Raw genomic sequence first — 16,353 nt, 5'->3', positions numbered from 1 at the left:
CCAGTGGTGGTGTTGGGTGAGGTTTCCCAGCGGTGGTGTTGGGTGAGGTCTTTGAGTGGGTATCCCAGCAGTGGTGTTGGGTGAGGTCTGTGAGTGGGTATCCCAGCAGTGGTGTTGGGTGAGGTCCGTGAGTGGGTGTCCCAGCGGTGGTGTTGGGTGAGGTTTCCCAGCGGTGGTGTTGGGTGAGGTCCGTGAGTGGGTGTCCCAGCGGTGGTGTTGGGTGAGGTTTCCCAGCGGTGGTGTTGGGTGAGGTCCGTGAGTTGGTGTCCCAGTAGTGTGTGACCCGTCACCTAAGTCACTGCTCCTCCCAGCTCTGTGTTTGGTGAGTGTCTCGCTTGGCTTTTGCCTCCTTCCACATGCAACATTCTTTTACACGATTCCAAAAGAGGAAACATCTGAACCAAACCACTGCCAAAAGCTTTCTCACTTATCGTCTGTGGAAGTCCAGAAGATTCCCGAAAGCCGTTGTTAAACTGTACTGTACTGCATGCTGTGCATTCCCAGTAGCCTCTTTCAGGTGCTGGCAACACACCTGACACACACTCACACTTTCTCTCTCTCTCCCTCTCTCTCACTCACACACACACACACACACACACACACACACACACACACACACACACACACACAGTGATAGAACACACTTTTAAGACACAGTATTTGAGCTCTCTCTCTCTCTTTCACACTCACACTTTCTCACACACACACACTCACACACTCTCTCTCTCACACACACACACACACACACACACACACCTGACCACTCTCTCTCTCTCTCACTCACACACACACACACACCCCCCTACACACACACACACACACACACACACACACACACCTGGGTTGATAGTTGATCAGTGTCTGGTGCAAAGCTCGGGTGAATGGACGTCATGTGAGGTGGCATGTCACTGGAGATGGGCTGTGGGCAGAGCCTGGGATAATTGCTCCACTCTTCCCCACAGCCACTCTGCCCCAAAACAACTATTTTTGTTTATGGTCTAGCCAAAGCAAGTGGTAGAATACAATTTTAAGGGAGCAGTCGGTAAGTCTTATAAAAATAAAAAGTTTTTAACAACTGCAGCTTTAAAAGAATTTGTTATCCCCTCCCCAGTGCCTCAGCAAATACAGCCATATCTGCCAAGTCTGAATGGATCCAGGTCATTCACAGAGTGGAAGGTATTAACGCTAAATGGTGTTCACGCCTGCAGTCGTCTCTTTGACAACAATGATCCAGACTCCCATGCCTCACATTATGCTTAAAGACGGTGCAGTTAAGGCAAAGCTGGAGGACAACCAGAGGTCCGCTAACTTTTTGCTCCTCGTTTTCTGGTCGATCCAGTAGTGGTAATCAGAGTAACTCAACTGAGCTAGCAAGCTACTGTTACATAATGCTAAACAAAATTGTAAATGTTTACCTTTAATAGGCTCTGTTAATACGCATTAAAGAGCAGTGCGCTGCAGAAAAACATAATAGTTAGGTTAACATTTTTATTTTTACCTCGTCAGATGAGTTTCTGTAAGATTACGCTAACCATTGTCTTAACCGCTGCGGAAGACAAATGGCAGCATTGAACCACACAAGATTTCCAGATAAACTGGTAAAATTTTACCACAATAATATACAGCAGAGGTATACTGAAGCTATCTTACTCAGAGCATTCTACCTTTATCAATGTTATGTCCATGATCTTAGCGGTTGTGTAGTTTGAGGTGGACAACGTACGAGCCTACAGAGATGAAGGTGGAAAAAACCGTTATTTTATCTAGCTAACGTTAGCGAATGTCAACTGTCACGATACACCTGGTGAATTCAGTTTTTGAGTTCGTCACAAAAAGCGAGTCAATTTACATTGATTCTTAAAGTTAGTAGCCCACCTACCTACAATTAGCTGGCAAACTACACAAAACAAGTACTCTGTTCAGGTGAGGTGAGGACTGTCTGAGACTTGTTTATTTGACAACATAGCTAGCTAGCTAGGTAGAGCGCTAGCTATGTGACGACACCACCTCAAAATGTCAAGTAAACTTTATATTAATATTTGTTTTATTATAAAATCAAGTTTCTGGTGGCCTCTAGGTTTGCATTTATAAGTAAATGTTACCAGAATAGAATGATCAAAGCCTGCTAATTAAAACTTTTGTCCTGGGAAGAACATTTCTGAGGTCGGGAGGTTGGTAAGTAGGCTGTGAGATATACTTGTTTAGCATGCCATAGTCCAACCGAATAAAGAATTCGGTTCTGTTGTCTTGCTAGATAAATAACTATAACATGTAGCTAGCTCGTAGACCATCTTTTACTTATACTAGCCCTAGTTAGCTACTTATAGTATATCAAATGACTATATCACCCAGTTTTTCGCTTTAGTTCAGAGCTATATGTAATGATAAACACCTCTAACTTGTGTTGTACAAGATGCCTGCATTCCTTCCACTGCTATTGTCAATAGACATGACGTTGACTCAATGAAATGCAGACTGGGATAGCTCTAAAGTTACAGGAAACAGAGACTCAAACAGCAGTCGTAGAACCTCTGAGCAAGGCTTCCTGCTCTGTAGCATTGAATAATATAGTGGACATCCGGTCAGAATCGCACACTCAGTAACTTACTTCCTATATGGTGCATCTTTTACGCAAGAGTGAGTAGTCTAGATGCCATGGGTTGGCATCCATCCGGGTATTCTCTACTCCAACACACACGACTCAGCCTTAGACCCAGTCAGCCCTGTGAAGAGCGAAGGTGCGCTGTTTAGGCTGCACTAGCCTGGTACTGATGGCCACTGCATTGGCTGTGCAGGCCTGGTATTGAAGGCCAGCCTGTGAGCTGCGCTGGCCTGGTACTGAAAGCCACTGTCTTCTACATGAGGGCCGGTTGTTCTTGTATTTTAATTAGGTCTGGACTGTGGTCTGAGGAGGCCACAGGGCCCCGTTACCGCAATAATCAGAACCATGACCTGTAAATAAAATCCTGTGTGACCCGTTAATTCTATGGCGTGGTTTTGGGGCAGCATGGGGATGGCTCACATTACAGTTACAGTGTTACAGTTCATACACGCCAGCGGGAGCTCACTTTAGGAAACACACACCATATCCACTTAACTGACACCCAACACATCAAATATTTACTTTTAGTGACTAGCAAAAACCAGGGAGCCCAGACCGATACAGAATTCAAGAAGCTACTCACATGAGGCACTCAAATATGGGCCAAGCAAAAACCTGTGTGTTTGATTCATTAATGAATTAAATTAAAATGATACCAAATTTACAAAAGTAACTACAATACACTGGGGGCAGTGGTAGCTCACTGGGAAAGTATGTACTACTAATCGGAAAGTTGTCAGTTTAAGCCCCACCAGGTTGCCACTTTTGGGCACCTGATCAAAGCCCTTAACCCTCAGTTGCTGAAGTTGTGTTCAGTCATAACTGTAAGATGCTATTGATAAAAGCATCAACTAAATACTGTAAGTGTAAATACAAAGTTAAGTGAACCAACCATTGTATTAAATTGATTCATGAAATATTTTCATTTAAATTGACCTTTCTTCCTTTGCAATGAACTATTTAGATACAACTCTGATGTCAGTTGACTAAATTAAAGAATGAAATATTTAAACACAACTCTGATGACATTCCACTAAATTAAAGAATGAAATATTTAGACACAACTCTGATGTCATTCCACTAAATTAAAGAATTAACTATTTAGACACAACTCTGATGTCATTCCATTAAAGGATGTAATTCTTTAGTCTTTAACTGTATTGATTTGTAAGAGATACCAAATAAAGCCATGCTGGTGGAAGGAATTTCAGTGAGACAGAAAGATGATATGCGGTTTATCTGTGAGGGGCCGGGTCTGTGAGAATGATCAATAAAGATACAACCTCAGATCAAGAGAGATCACACAGACCATGTACGCTGAAAAACCCTTGGCTCTCTGCACAGCTCCACCAGAGCTAACACTGCCCATGTGCTCAGCAAAGACATGACCCCAGCCAACACTGCCCATGTGCTTAGCAAGGCAGGACAAAGGTCCTGAAGCTTGAGTGGAACCTGGTGCTCAGGCGTTTGTGAAAGAGTTTGAGGATGCAGCGTGACTGCACAGCTTTTCTTCTGCCTGAGTTCCCTGCAGTGAAGAGATACAGCAGTGTGACCTCATCTCACCATCAAGACAATAAAAGTAACCTGGTCATTGTATCTTTCTAGGAGAGGATGCTTCTCTGTCACTGGGGTGGACACCACACTACAAAGGAAGTGTCAGATAAGATATCAGTGTTTGAGGAAAAGCCAGATGAGACAGACGCACTCAGCACACAGTCAAACAGAGGAAATGGGGGAGGGGCTGTTACACTCCTGTCCTGTGTCCTCCTGGATGAGACCTGATAAGATGGAAGTCAAGGTCTACGAGAATTTATATCACTATTGACACTGGGATGACAGAGAGAGAGAGAGAGAGAGAGAGAGAAACACACTCTGTTAAATATTACTATCCAGATCACTGACTTTTAGTTCAAATAACATTCATTTTGAACAGTGAAAAACTGGAAAAGAGAAAGCAGGTATTTTTTTAATCCCACTCACTGGCTGTGTTGAGTTAATCAAATTGGCTGGCTATACTGGATTAATCCCATTGACTGCACATGGTTAATACCACTGTGTTGATTTAATCCCAGTGACTGGCTGTGTTAAATTTAATTCCAGTTGAGTTATTTGCAGCTCCGAAGATTGACAACCAATGTTTGTGCAAATAAACTGGACACTAGCTGGTTGCAACTTGAGTAGAAAGAGAAAGAGCGGAGCAGGTGAAATAGTATACTCCCAGGGTATTGTGATACTCCCAGGGGTGTCTCTATACTCCAGAGGTGTCAATACTCCCAGGGGTGTCTCTATACTCCAGAGGTGACAATACTCCCAGGGGTGTCTCTATACGCCAGAGGTGACAATACTCCTAGGGAATTGTGATATTCCCAAGGGTGTCTCTATACTCCAGAGGTGTCAATACTCCCAGGGGTGTCTCTATACTCCAGAGGTGACAGTACTCCTAGGAAACTGTCATACTCCCAAAGGTGTCACTATATTCCAGAGCTGTCAGTACTCCCGTGGTAGCACAGCTCTAACACTGCAGAGGCAGATGTGCACACACACACACACACACACATGCACACATTATCATTTACACTTCAGCTAGGGTAAACCCTCCTGGCAGATGTTTTCATGCCCTCTCAACTTATATGTGTAATGAACACACACACACACACACACACACACATTGGGCAAAGTTCCTTTTTCCCATGTCTGTGGTCTTTAATGAGGAGTTGGGAAATGAATGATCACCCTCCCCAACAACATACACACAAACACACACACAATCACAGTCCCACAGAAAACACTAATTCCAACTTAAACCTACACATTTACTAACGGTATACAACACTGCGAAACAGTGAAACCCCTTTAACCTAAACGGAGAAAGGAAGGTCAATGAGAAGGTGGGTGGGTGAGACAGGGAATGTAGAGACACAGGGAGGGTGAGACATTAAAGAGGGGAGTATTTTTTCGGGTGGTGGTTGGGTTACAAGCCAGTCGCTGACAGAAAAGCCGCGCTCGCAGGGAAGCAAACACCCCCTCCGGGCACCTGAACTACGGATTACTTTGAAGGACAGCACGTGAGAAATAAAACAAAACCGAGGACGAAGCAGGATGTGCCTTGTGCTGTCAGCCGGGCGTAAGGCAGTGCTTTTCCGCTAAGAATCTGGACTGTTCGGATCTGACGTGGATGCATATCCTTGGACGTGCACGGGATCATCTCGCGTTAAGCGGCTACTCGCCCGGCTCGCCGTCCTCCGCTCGCGCATCCCACCCGGCAGCATGCGCCGACTGCTACGGTCCGCAGCGCGCGAGCACCATGCGGAGATGGACGCCGAGTAACGGGGTGTCCGCGTGCCGCTGGGTGTGCGCGCTCTCCGCGCTGGCGGCCGTGCTGGTCAGCGCGCCGACAGCCAGCTGCCTCGGCGCGTGCAGCGCGCACGGACTCGCCAGCTTCTCCAAAGCCGCGCCGGCGGCCGCTGCTCGGCACGCGCGCAGCTACAGCCACCTCCAGGGAGACGTGCGGCGACGGAAACTCTATTCGTATCAGAAATTCTTCCTGAGGATCGACAAATCCGGGAGAGTGAACGGCACGAAGAGCAAAGATGATCCGTACAGTAAGTAAAGTCGTTGTTAACTGCCACTACATAGGTTTCCAGGGTTTGAACTGAGCGTGGAACATCGTGCCATTATAAAACGTGTCAGACTGTGAACTCATTACGATATGAAGCCTACGTCCTGATAGACTGTACAAGTCGTGTAAAGTCATGGCAGTGAAACCCAATCACGGACCATTTACCACTGATCCGCTGGTCTTCATCCTGACACCCCTAAAGTGTGAGAACAATTAACCCACACATTTCCTTCAGTGTTCCCCTACTGGGCAAAGGAAACACAGTTCATACTGACAGCAGAACACACTGGAGCTGTGTGTTTGTGTGTCTCTGGTATATTTAATGATGAAGCCTGATGACACTTTATCATTATTCTTATTGTGCCCATCTGCAGATAAGAGCCTTCCTGTTTTCTTGGTCTGTGTTTGTGATTGTGTGTGCGTGTGCACGTGCGCGTTTATCTGTTTGTGAAGCTGCAGATGTCAATTTCCCATCTCAGTGAATTATCTTCTCAGGAACCGTACTTCCTGCTGAAGGGTATATGCATGTGTGTGTGCCTGTGAGTGTATGTGCACATATATGTGTGGGAGTGTGCATGCCTGTGTACACATATATGTGTGTGTGTGTGTGTGTGTATGTGTGATAAGCTAGCACCATCTCTATAATCACAGTGATAGAACACACTTTTAAGACACAGTATTTGAGCTTTTCGCTGTACTACTACAGCTCCAGAATGACAGAATTACAGTTAGATGTACATAATGTACATCTAACTTGATCTAACCTGATCAGTAAGTCAAGCACCATTAGACTAATCCTCACTTACTCCTTCACGCTGGACACCCAACTGTCACTGACCCTTGACCCTAAACACTTACACCTTAGACACTTCAACCCTTCACACTTAGAACCTAGACCTTTGTCTCTAGACAATTAGACCCTAGACACTTAGACCCTAGGCTCTTACACTGCTTATACTTTTTTACTGGATTTTTTATTTTGTATAGTGACTGATTATAAAATATTTTAACCTCAAATGTTTATTCTTATTATAAGTTCCAAATCATGACTCCTGACAATCCCAAAAACATCAGTCACACCAGAATTTTGTAAACCCATGTGCATCATCGGCTGCTGTGATGGTTTCATTTCCATGAATACTTGCAGGGTTGCAGCTGTTGGCTTTGCTATAGGTTGCATTTCTGGAATGCTATGGTTTGAATATCAATACATCAAAACACCTGTCCTATAGGTGAGGAAAAGGGGCCAGTAGTGGGTAGTGAGCCCAGCGGGCTGCTGTTACGGCAGAGAGTGGTGCCTGTGTTACAGTGGGCTGGTGTTACGGCAGAGAGTGGTGCCTGTGTTACAGTGGGCTGGTGTTACGGCAGAGAGTGGTGCCTGTGTTACAGTGGGCTGGTGTTACGGCAGAGAGTGGTGCCTGTGTTACAGTGGGCTGGTGTTACGGCAGAGAGTGGTGCCTGTGTTAAAGTGGGCTGGTGTTACGGCAGAGAGTGGTGCCTGTGTTACAGTGGGCTGGTGTTACGGCAGAGAGTGGTGCCTGTGTTACAGTAGGCTGGTGTTACAGCAGAGAGTGGTGCCTGTGTTACAGTGGGCTGGTGTTACGGCAGAGAGTGGTGCCTGTGTTACAGTGAGCTGGTGTTACGGCAGAGAGTGGTGCCTGTGTTACAGTGGGCTGGTGTTACGGCAGAGAGTGGTGCCTGTGTTACAGTGGGCTGGTGTTACGGCAGAGAGTGGTGCCTGTGTTACAGTGGGCTGGTGTTACGGCAGAGAGTGGTGCCTGTGTTACAGTGGGCTGGTGTTACGGCAGAGAGTGGTGCCTGTGTTACAGTGGGCTGGTGTTACGGCAGAGAGTGGTGCCTGTGTTACAGTGGGCTGGTGTTACAGCAGAGAGTGGTGCCTGTGTTACAGTGGGCTGGTGTTACGGCAGAGAATGGTGCCTGTGTTGTGGTGGGCTTGTTTCATAGCAGATCAGAGTGGAGCCTATGTGGGCCGCCGTATACAGGAGTTCAGCACCGGGTGACTCCGAAGCACCTCAGAAAGAGATGATGTCATGTGTTTGAAGCTCTGAAAGAGGTGATGTCATGTGTTTGAAAGGGATACTGGGGCTGGGAGAATAGCCGTGGGTCTGCTGGGAGTGTTACATCACAGGGACTTTCACCATGGCGATGCTTTGAACTCGCACTGTATGAGCAGGTTTGCGAAGTCCGACCCGGGAGGGTCACCACCACCCAGCTCATTTTAGTGCCTGCAACACACCTGGTTTCATTTAGATAATCTACAAAGGAATTCAAACAGGTGCGTTAGCTACTAAAATATATGGCACTGAAGGACCTGCATTTGAGAACACTGCTATAACTAAGATCACACAGTGGGCTGACTTACTCAGGCCAATTCTGAGCATAAGTTCTACTCAAAGATCCCAGTGGAGTTCTTTCTCTGGAGTCAGAATACTTCAGGAAAAGTGTCCTCTGAGGAGGAGCCACACCCAGGCCTCCCTGCTGAGCAGGGCCATGACCAGGCTTCACTGCGGGGGGCTACACTGGAAGGCCATGGGCCGGGAAGGATGCTGATGTCTGTCCATGCAGGAAGAGCAGTGATCTGAGACACACAGCTCAAAGCGGTTCAGGAGACAAAAGTGGGAAAATCTTCGGATGCTCAGAGTGGACATGGGATTGTGCAGAGGTTGTGGGGTGTGAGACTAAGGGTTTGTTCACACTTGTAGTTCAGTTCCTTTTGTCCAGACCAAAGAAAAAAAATTATACATGGTTACATTTTAGTCCTGGTTTGCATAGCGTTCACACTCACGACTTTACAATCAAACCAAAATAAGTTAAAAAACAAAGTGACGCATTAGGCACATGCAGTAGTCTGTGGACTTACTGCACTTATTGTTGTATATACCTGGTTGTATTTTTACTACATGGAAACACAGCAAGTGGTGGTAAAATGGATAATGGAGTCAAAATAGCACCAGAAATACCAAAGATGGAACAATGCAAAGAGAAGACGTACAATTCTGATGCTTGTACTAAACCATAGCGGAAAACATTTTTGGTGCACCGTAGCAGAAAATGTTTTTGGTGCACTCTGTTCTGTCCTGGCACTCGTTTCTGTTTAGTGTCACATCATGTCTGTTTGGTTCATTTTAATGCCTTTGGTTGGTATTGTGTTCATACTTCAAATGAGGCGCACCCAAATTCATTTACATACAGGCCGAGACCCACCTGCGCAGACAGTCTCGGTGTGTTTATTTGCTGCAACAGAGTTCAAAAGGAAGCGTTTACACTTACTCTACTGAACCGCTTGTAAGGGTGAATTTGTTTTTAGGATTGAAAAAGGGCATTGGGTGTTATATAGTTCCAACATTCAGGAAGTGTTTTAGGGTGGATAACGAGGTTGTAATAACTAATGGGTCTATAGTGTGTGGAGTGGATTTCTTTTTCCCAGTTGTTATTGTCAGCTCCTAGCCTACCCTCTTAGTTGGAGCGTGCCAAGCGCGGCCCTAGTTACCAGCCTGACAGGGTGTAGCCTATGTCTGCTCTGAGACACACAGGCACTGCATTTTCACCCAGCGTCATGGAGAACTAAACATGACTGGAGGAGAGCTCTAACCGAGGACAGCCAGGATTGGCTGGCATCATGCTGAGGAAGAGAGGAACAGCAAATCACAGGATTCCCTCGAAAGCCACATGCTCCCTACAGAGTAAATGATAGTACATTATTCAGATCAATAATAAATCCTCAAGAAAAGAATCAACAACATAAGAATAAATAATAAACAGAGCTGGGACGTTCATCCTCCAAGTCATGCTGGATAGATGCTATTGTTTCCGGGCGGTGAGGAACTGACGTGCACTGGCTTTTATATTGAATTGCTGGAATTTCTAGGGCACAAAAATCCCAGTGCACTGGAATGTTTTTGACAATCAAGTCATGCTAGAAAATGGCTGGCTCCCTGTTCACTTCAGTGAACCATGGAGCTGTTTGAAACACCCTAAAAAAAGTCACTCTTCCAGAGAGCAAGGAGCCAGACACACCGTCCCAGAGAGCAGAGGGCCAGACACAGTTACAGACACCTGGCCAGTCAGGGTTCAAGTGCACGAATGATCTTGCAGGTGTAGCTGTTACAGTGCATTGGGGGTAGGGGTTTAGATGGAGAAAGAGGAATTGTGGGAAGCCTCCAGATCTGATCTCTGTTATGCATACAAGTGCTGGCTTCACATGCCTGAACTCCCAGTGTGTAATCCGTTCTCAAAGCCCAGAGTGCACTTTGACTGAAATGCCCAGCTACAGGCTTGACCCACTCCTACACCACTCTACTACACCCACACCACTCTACTACACCCAAACCATTCTGGTTCTCTCTGCTTCTCCCAAACCATTCTGCTTCTGCAACTGTGTCTCTTTTTTGTTCTTCTCTCGAAACAGTGTTTTTAAGCTCTTCACATCATCGCGTTGGCTATAAAATGCGGTAAATGTTGGCAGTGTTTTATGGAAAAAAAAACACTCCTCCAAAACACATGTATGCACACACACATGTACTCACCCCCCCCCCCCCAACACACACACACAACCATGCAAAGTAACATTTACGCAACATTTGCTCACAGTTAACAGAGCATGGCAAATGTGGCACACACACACACACACACACACACACACACACACACACTCCCCACACCCCCCAGCAAGTGAAGAACTGAAGAATAACTTAATTCCCCCAGCAAATAAAGTATTTAAATTTGACCTGCAGGAATTCTGCATCACCTGCAAGGAAAAACACTGTAATTGACTCACACACGCACGCATACAGGTGTTTCTGTTTTCTGTGATAAGTACAGAAGTAGGATCAGCCAGACCTCTGCAGTCAGTGGGGGTTATGTGGAGGGTTTTTTGCTCTTGGCGCTACAGTGTGGACAGACTCAATACAGCGTTAGGGACACACAACTTCAAAGCCACACTTTGTCAACTTAGTCTGATGCTTTTCAGCGTCCCCCCCGCTCTCTCTTACTCTTCTCACTCTATCGCTTTCTTTTACCCCTTCTTTTTCTCGTGCTCTTTCTCCTTCTCTCTCTCTCTTTGATCACTGAGCCTTCTCTGATCTGTCTCTCTGTCATTCTGTCTCTGTTCTGCCTTTCGTTCTTTTATTTATCCTTTCATCCTACCACTGTTTACCGAGAGGACACAGAACAGACAGATAGTCTTACTGCTTCATCTGATACCTGCAACCCAACCCAGCCCCTCACACACACACACTCACACTGCCCCCGCTTTCCATTCTTGTATGATGAAGGATCAATGGAAGTCTAATTCAGAGGTATTTGTAAGTATACGCATTTCTGGTTGGTCACACACTAAAGAGTGAGTGTGTGTGTGTGGGAGTGTCAGGAGAGAGACACTAAATACAGCCATTCCATGATCAAATACCCTGTCCTGTCCGGTTCACACCCCCAACCACTGAGGTTATCAGACCCAGATCACAGAGAATCACATGTTCTCGTGTGGGCATGAGAGAGAGCGAGAGAGAGAGAGAGAGAGAGAGAGAGAGAGAGAGAGAGAGAGAGAGAGAGAGAGAGAGAGAGAGAGAGAGAGAGAGAGAGCGAGAGAGAGAGAGAGAGAGAGCGAGAGAGAGAGAGAGAGAGAGAGAGAGCGAGAGAGAGAGAGAGAGAGAGAGCGAGAGAGAGAGAGAGAGAGAGAGAGAGAGAGAGCGAGAGAGAGAGAGAGAGAGAGAGAGAGCGAGAGAGAGAGAGAGAGAGAGAGAGAGAGAGAGAGAGAGAGAGCGAGAGAGAGAGAGAGAGAGAGAGAGAGCGAGAGAGAGAGAGAGCGAGAGAGAGAGAGAGAGAGAGAGAGAGCGAGAGCGAGAGAGAGAGAGAGAGAGAGCGAGAGAGAGAGAGAGAGAGAGAGAGAGAGAGCGAGAGAGAGAGAGAGAGAGAGAGAGAGAGAGCGAGAGAGAGAGAGAGAGAGGAGAGAGAGAGAGAGAGAGAGAGAGAGAGAGAGAGAGAGCGAGAGAGAGAGAGAGAGAGAGAGAGAGCGAGAGAGAGAGAGAGAGAGAGAGAGAGAGAGAGAGAGAGAGAGAGAGAGAGAGAGCGAGAGAGAGAGAGAGAGAGAGAGAGAGAGAGAGAGAGAGAGAGAGAGAGAGAGAGAGCGAGAGAGAGAGAGAGAGAGGGAGAGAGAGAGAGAGAGAGAGAGAGAGAGAGAGAGAGCGAGAGAGAGAGAGAGAGAGAGCGAGAGAGAGAGAGAGAGAGAGAGAGAGAGAGAGAGAGAGAGAGTGTGTCTGATGTATATGTTTGAATGCAGTTTTGACATGGAAGTTATTAAAACTTGGAGGACAAAGATCAATGCAAAGAGTGGTATTATCTCTGACCTGTCACACACACACACACACACACACACACACACACACACACACACACACACACACACACACACACACACACACACACAGACAGACAGGCCTCCTATACAAGTCAACAGTCTTAACTAGTGGTTTAAAATAAAAACTAATTATGAAAACAAATATATTGAAACATTCTGTGTGAAAACAATAAATAAGAAAGCAGGACTGTGTTTGGTACTGTGTTATGTCATGTTTGATCTGTTTTATGTCATATGTTTGGGAATGTTTTTGTAAAAGTGCTTTTTTGTTTGGTCTGTTTTGTAACAGTTGGTAATGTGGTGAAGTGTTTGGTATGTTTTGTTTTGTAATGTGTTTTATAAAGTGTTTGGACTGTGTGGGACTTCAGGTGTTCTGGAGATCACGTCTGTGGATGTGGGAGTGGTAGCGATCCGAGGTTTGAGCAGTAATTACTATCTGGCCATCAGTAAGAAAGGAAAGGTTTACGGCGAGGTGAGTGTGTCTGTCTCTCTCTCCCTCTCTCTCACACACACACACAAGGAAAGGTTTACAGAGAGGTGAGTGTCATTCATACTCAGACACATACAAACTCTCTCTAACACATACAGTGAGGTTTAGAGAGGTGAATGCATGCGCGCACACTCACACAGGAAGAGGATGCAACAGGAACACACATTAATTGGTGGTGTGAGGATATTGTGTATGTTGTGTGTTCACAGCAGACATGTTAATATGTAACTGTGGTGTATGTGTAATTCTGCTACATTCTACATGTATTTTATGTATGAGGTTTGTGTGTGTTTTGTGTGTGTGATTGTCTATGTATATCTGGTGTCATGCATCTGTCTGTGTGCGTCACAGAGAGACTACACCATAAACTGCCAGCTGAAAGAGCGTATCGAGGAGAATGGCTACAATACGTACGCGTCAGCGCGCTGGAGGAACCGTCGCAGACACGTGTTCTTGGGTCTGAGTGCTAGCGGCAGGGCCCTCCACGCCAGAAAGACCCGCAGGAAGAACACGGCCACCCACTTCCTGCCCATCCTGGTGTGAGTGGGAGACCCTGTCAGCCAAGCCCTGCCCACTCTGGAGTATCTATGCAGGTCTGACAGGGACTCAGTGGATTAAGTTGTATGACAGAGCTGCAAGTCTCTAAGATCACCAGACCAAACGTGTTCTTGCCTAGATATGACTGATGTGAGTAGTAACTCACTGCATAGTTTAACGCCAGTAAAGTGTCTTTAATGTCTAAGCATTGTTCTGTGAGGGAACGAGGGTTAAGATGAATATTTCAGACTATTAGCCAGGACTCACCAAGGTCTAATAACCAGCTGTTTGATCCGATGACATCAGCCACTTGCAGGTGCCTAGTCTGTTGAATGGCCCCGCCCCCCCAGGTGAAATGCAATTACGAAGCCGTAAGGTAGAAGTACACCAGGAACACTTCCTGTTCTCTGCAACTCTTCTTCTTGCTAGAGCAGCTGGACCCATGTGTGGACATGTGTTTATTCGTTTTCTGTTTGTGTGTGCGTTTGTACTTTACTGTGAAGTATGTCAGTTATACTATTGCATTACATGTTGGGGAAAGGAACATGTTTCAAACCGATGCCCTAAGAATTTCATTACTACGGGCTGAGAACTTTACCTTCACTAAACAGCCAGTAGGAGTTTTTGAAGGTGCCTGTGTGCTGATGGACATGCAAGCAGGGCCCACTTTCAGAGGGCTGATTTCAGATCAGTAAAAGTTATGCAGGAAGCTGAGCCGAGACCAGAAAGCCTGCAATGAGGATATCTCTCAGAATGGAACTAGAACCTGCATCGGGCAAGGTAGCAGGTCGTGTAGTGGGTTTGGAGGGAGGTTATTTAGTGGCTTTGTAAAAAAAACGCCACTTTTGAATTTTTTCAAAAAAAAATATTTATTTGTGTAATATTTAAGTGGAATTACTAAACTAATGAAGTGTGTGAAAATGGTAGCCTTTCTGTCCTTTATATTAAATAAAAGCTATTTTTCTCATTCTTGTACAGTTTCACTAGAATGGTCAGTAGGTTACATCTGTTTTCTGTTACTGTCATTTAGCACTGTGTGTGTGTGTAATTGGCTATGATTGATTACAGTAACGATATGGGTACTCTGGCGAGGTGTAATAACTAATCTTAACAAACACATTTGGGAATCATTAACGCTATGGTTGCTAACAACAGAAACAGCGGTGAGATGAAGAAACGGCAAAACACTCAGACAGTTTATACGGGTCTCGCTGGTAATTTGCACATATTCCTACAAGAGTTTGATCAGTCATTACAACAAAAATCTCTTCTCCGCACACACATCCGCCCTCACGTGTGACCGCCCCCCGAGAAATGGTTTCCATTACGTTTCCCATTAATTACAAGATTCTTAAAATTTCTCTCAATTTTGTATTGCTATTTACATCCTTTGCATTCACTAGACTTGCAAAATGGTTCTCTATTTCCATTACACGCACATTTACTGGAACACACAAAGCAAACGGAAAATTAACGTCTATCTTTTATCTGCGTTGTTTTCGTAATCTCGGGCTCGTAATCCAACTTCGGGAACCAAGTGGAAAAAGTCCGCGGGGCACGGAATTAATGAGCATCGTGCAGGCCGAGAGGAATCCAGCTTTTGCTGAACAAAACTAGCCCTGTTTGAAAGCAAATGCACGAGTCCTTTATTTGCAGAATTTGCAGTATTAAGAGCGTATTTGTACGTTCCGTGTTTTGGTGTTGCAGCGAACAGCCACAGCTGATCTTTCCCACATTATTTTAAGAAGCAAACAATGTCTTACTTTCAACACTGAATAAATCTGGCCTTTCCACATTTTTCCTCTCGATTGAATCAACGCCATTGATCAAGGTTGAATAACCGATTAACTTTCGATTTTCTTAAATAAGTGAATCAAAGTTGATACCGCGACATTGTTTCAACATTGAATAAGCAACGTTTATTCGCAATTGCATCAACATACCACAGTTGAATTTTGTTTCAGTTTTTAACGATGAATCATCGTTTATATTGCGTTGTCAAATGTCTTTTTAACACTGATCACACTGCATTTCATTTTCATTCTACACCGTACACAATTGGGCATTCAATTATTCCATATCCTAGTTTACATATTTCATGATTTAAATGCAATATTGTTCACGTTTAATTTACTTGCCATGCCATAAATACAAGTCATCTTGAAGGTGATCAAATGACAGCAAAGGTACGATTCATTCTCACAACAATGCCAGATAACTGAGAATGATAAGGGATGTGAAACTTTTAGTCAATAGTTAGGTAGTTTCTGAGTTACCTTAGAAATGAAACAGGGTCCCTGATCTGAATCCATTACCTCGGTATTATCTCCTTGGCTAGGATTTTAACCACAGTGCGTGGGTCTTCCCAAGAACACTTGAATAAACCTATCTACAATCACTAGCAGGTACTCCAACCAACCACAAGGTGGCATGTGCGTAAAGTCTATCTGCACACGCTGAAAGGGATATTGAGGAGCCGGCAAGGCAGTTTGGCTTGTGTTTTACCCTGGTTGCTTCTAGCACAGGTTAAACAGCCATCTAAGAGGAGTTTTACAGTTTACGTGTTTGAGGAATACAAAACTGTTTTTGAATGTTAGCCGTCACCCCCCTTTGTGCAACATGCGAAATCCCATGAAAATGACGCACAAGAAATGACAACATATTTACAAAGAGTGATACGCGTTTACATTTACGACATTTAGCTGATGCTTTTATCCAAAGCGACTTAC

The 16,353-nt window shown here is 45.2% G+C and overlaps 1 protein-coding gene across 2 annotated transcripts; it reads left to right on the top strand.

Moving 5' to 3' along the window:
- The first annotated feature begins 4,733 nt into the window (after window positions 1–4,733).
- Window positions 4,734–14,583, top strand: fgf10b (fibroblast growth factor 10b). 2 transcript variants are annotated; one of them, XM_081717249.1, is made up of 3 exons: window positions 4,734–6,204; window positions 12,942–13,069; window positions 13,439–14,583. In XM_081717249.1, exons 1-3 carry the CDS (start codon window positions 5,778–5,780, stop codon window positions 13,628–13,630), a joined length of 747 nt encoding a protein of 248 aa, XP_081573375.1. In that variant the 5' UTR covers window positions 4,734–5,777; the 3' UTR covers window positions 13,631–14,583. The 2 variants fall into 2 exon arrangements, with proteins under 2 accessions (XP_081573375.1, XP_035382165.2); XM_035526272.2 differs by having other exon boundaries at window positions 4,743–6,204; window positions 12,966–13,069.
- The last annotated feature ends 1,770 nt before the right edge of the window (window positions 14,584–16,353 follow it).

Source organism: Electrophorus electricus, chromosome 1 (assembly GCF_041902795.1).
Source record: "Electrophorus electricus isolate QZ-2024a chromosome 1, ASM4190279v1, whole genome shotgun sequence".
NCBI lineage: Eukaryota > Metazoa > Chordata > Actinopteri > Gymnotiformes > Gymnotidae > Electrophorus > Electrophorus electricus.
Note: the sequence above shows the minus strand (reverse complement) of the source record. Positions and strands in the feature narration are given on the sequence as shown.

What these genes read in the sequence shown, in the direction of transcription:
- fgf10b (XM_081717249.1), top strand. Translation starts at nt 5,778, where the DNA reads ATGCATATCCTTGGACGTGCACGGGATCATCTCGCGTTAAGCGGCTAC. An exon ending in GAGCAAAGATGATCCGTACA is followed by an intron (nt 6,205 to 12,941) that starts GTAAGTAAAGTC and finishes TGTTTTATAAAG; the next exon opens with TGTTTGGACTGTGTGGGACT. An exon ending in AAGGAAAGGTTTACGGCGAG is followed by an intron (nt 13,070 to 13,438) that starts GTGAGTGTGTCT and finishes TGTGCGTCACAG; the next exon opens with AGAGACTACACCATAAACTG.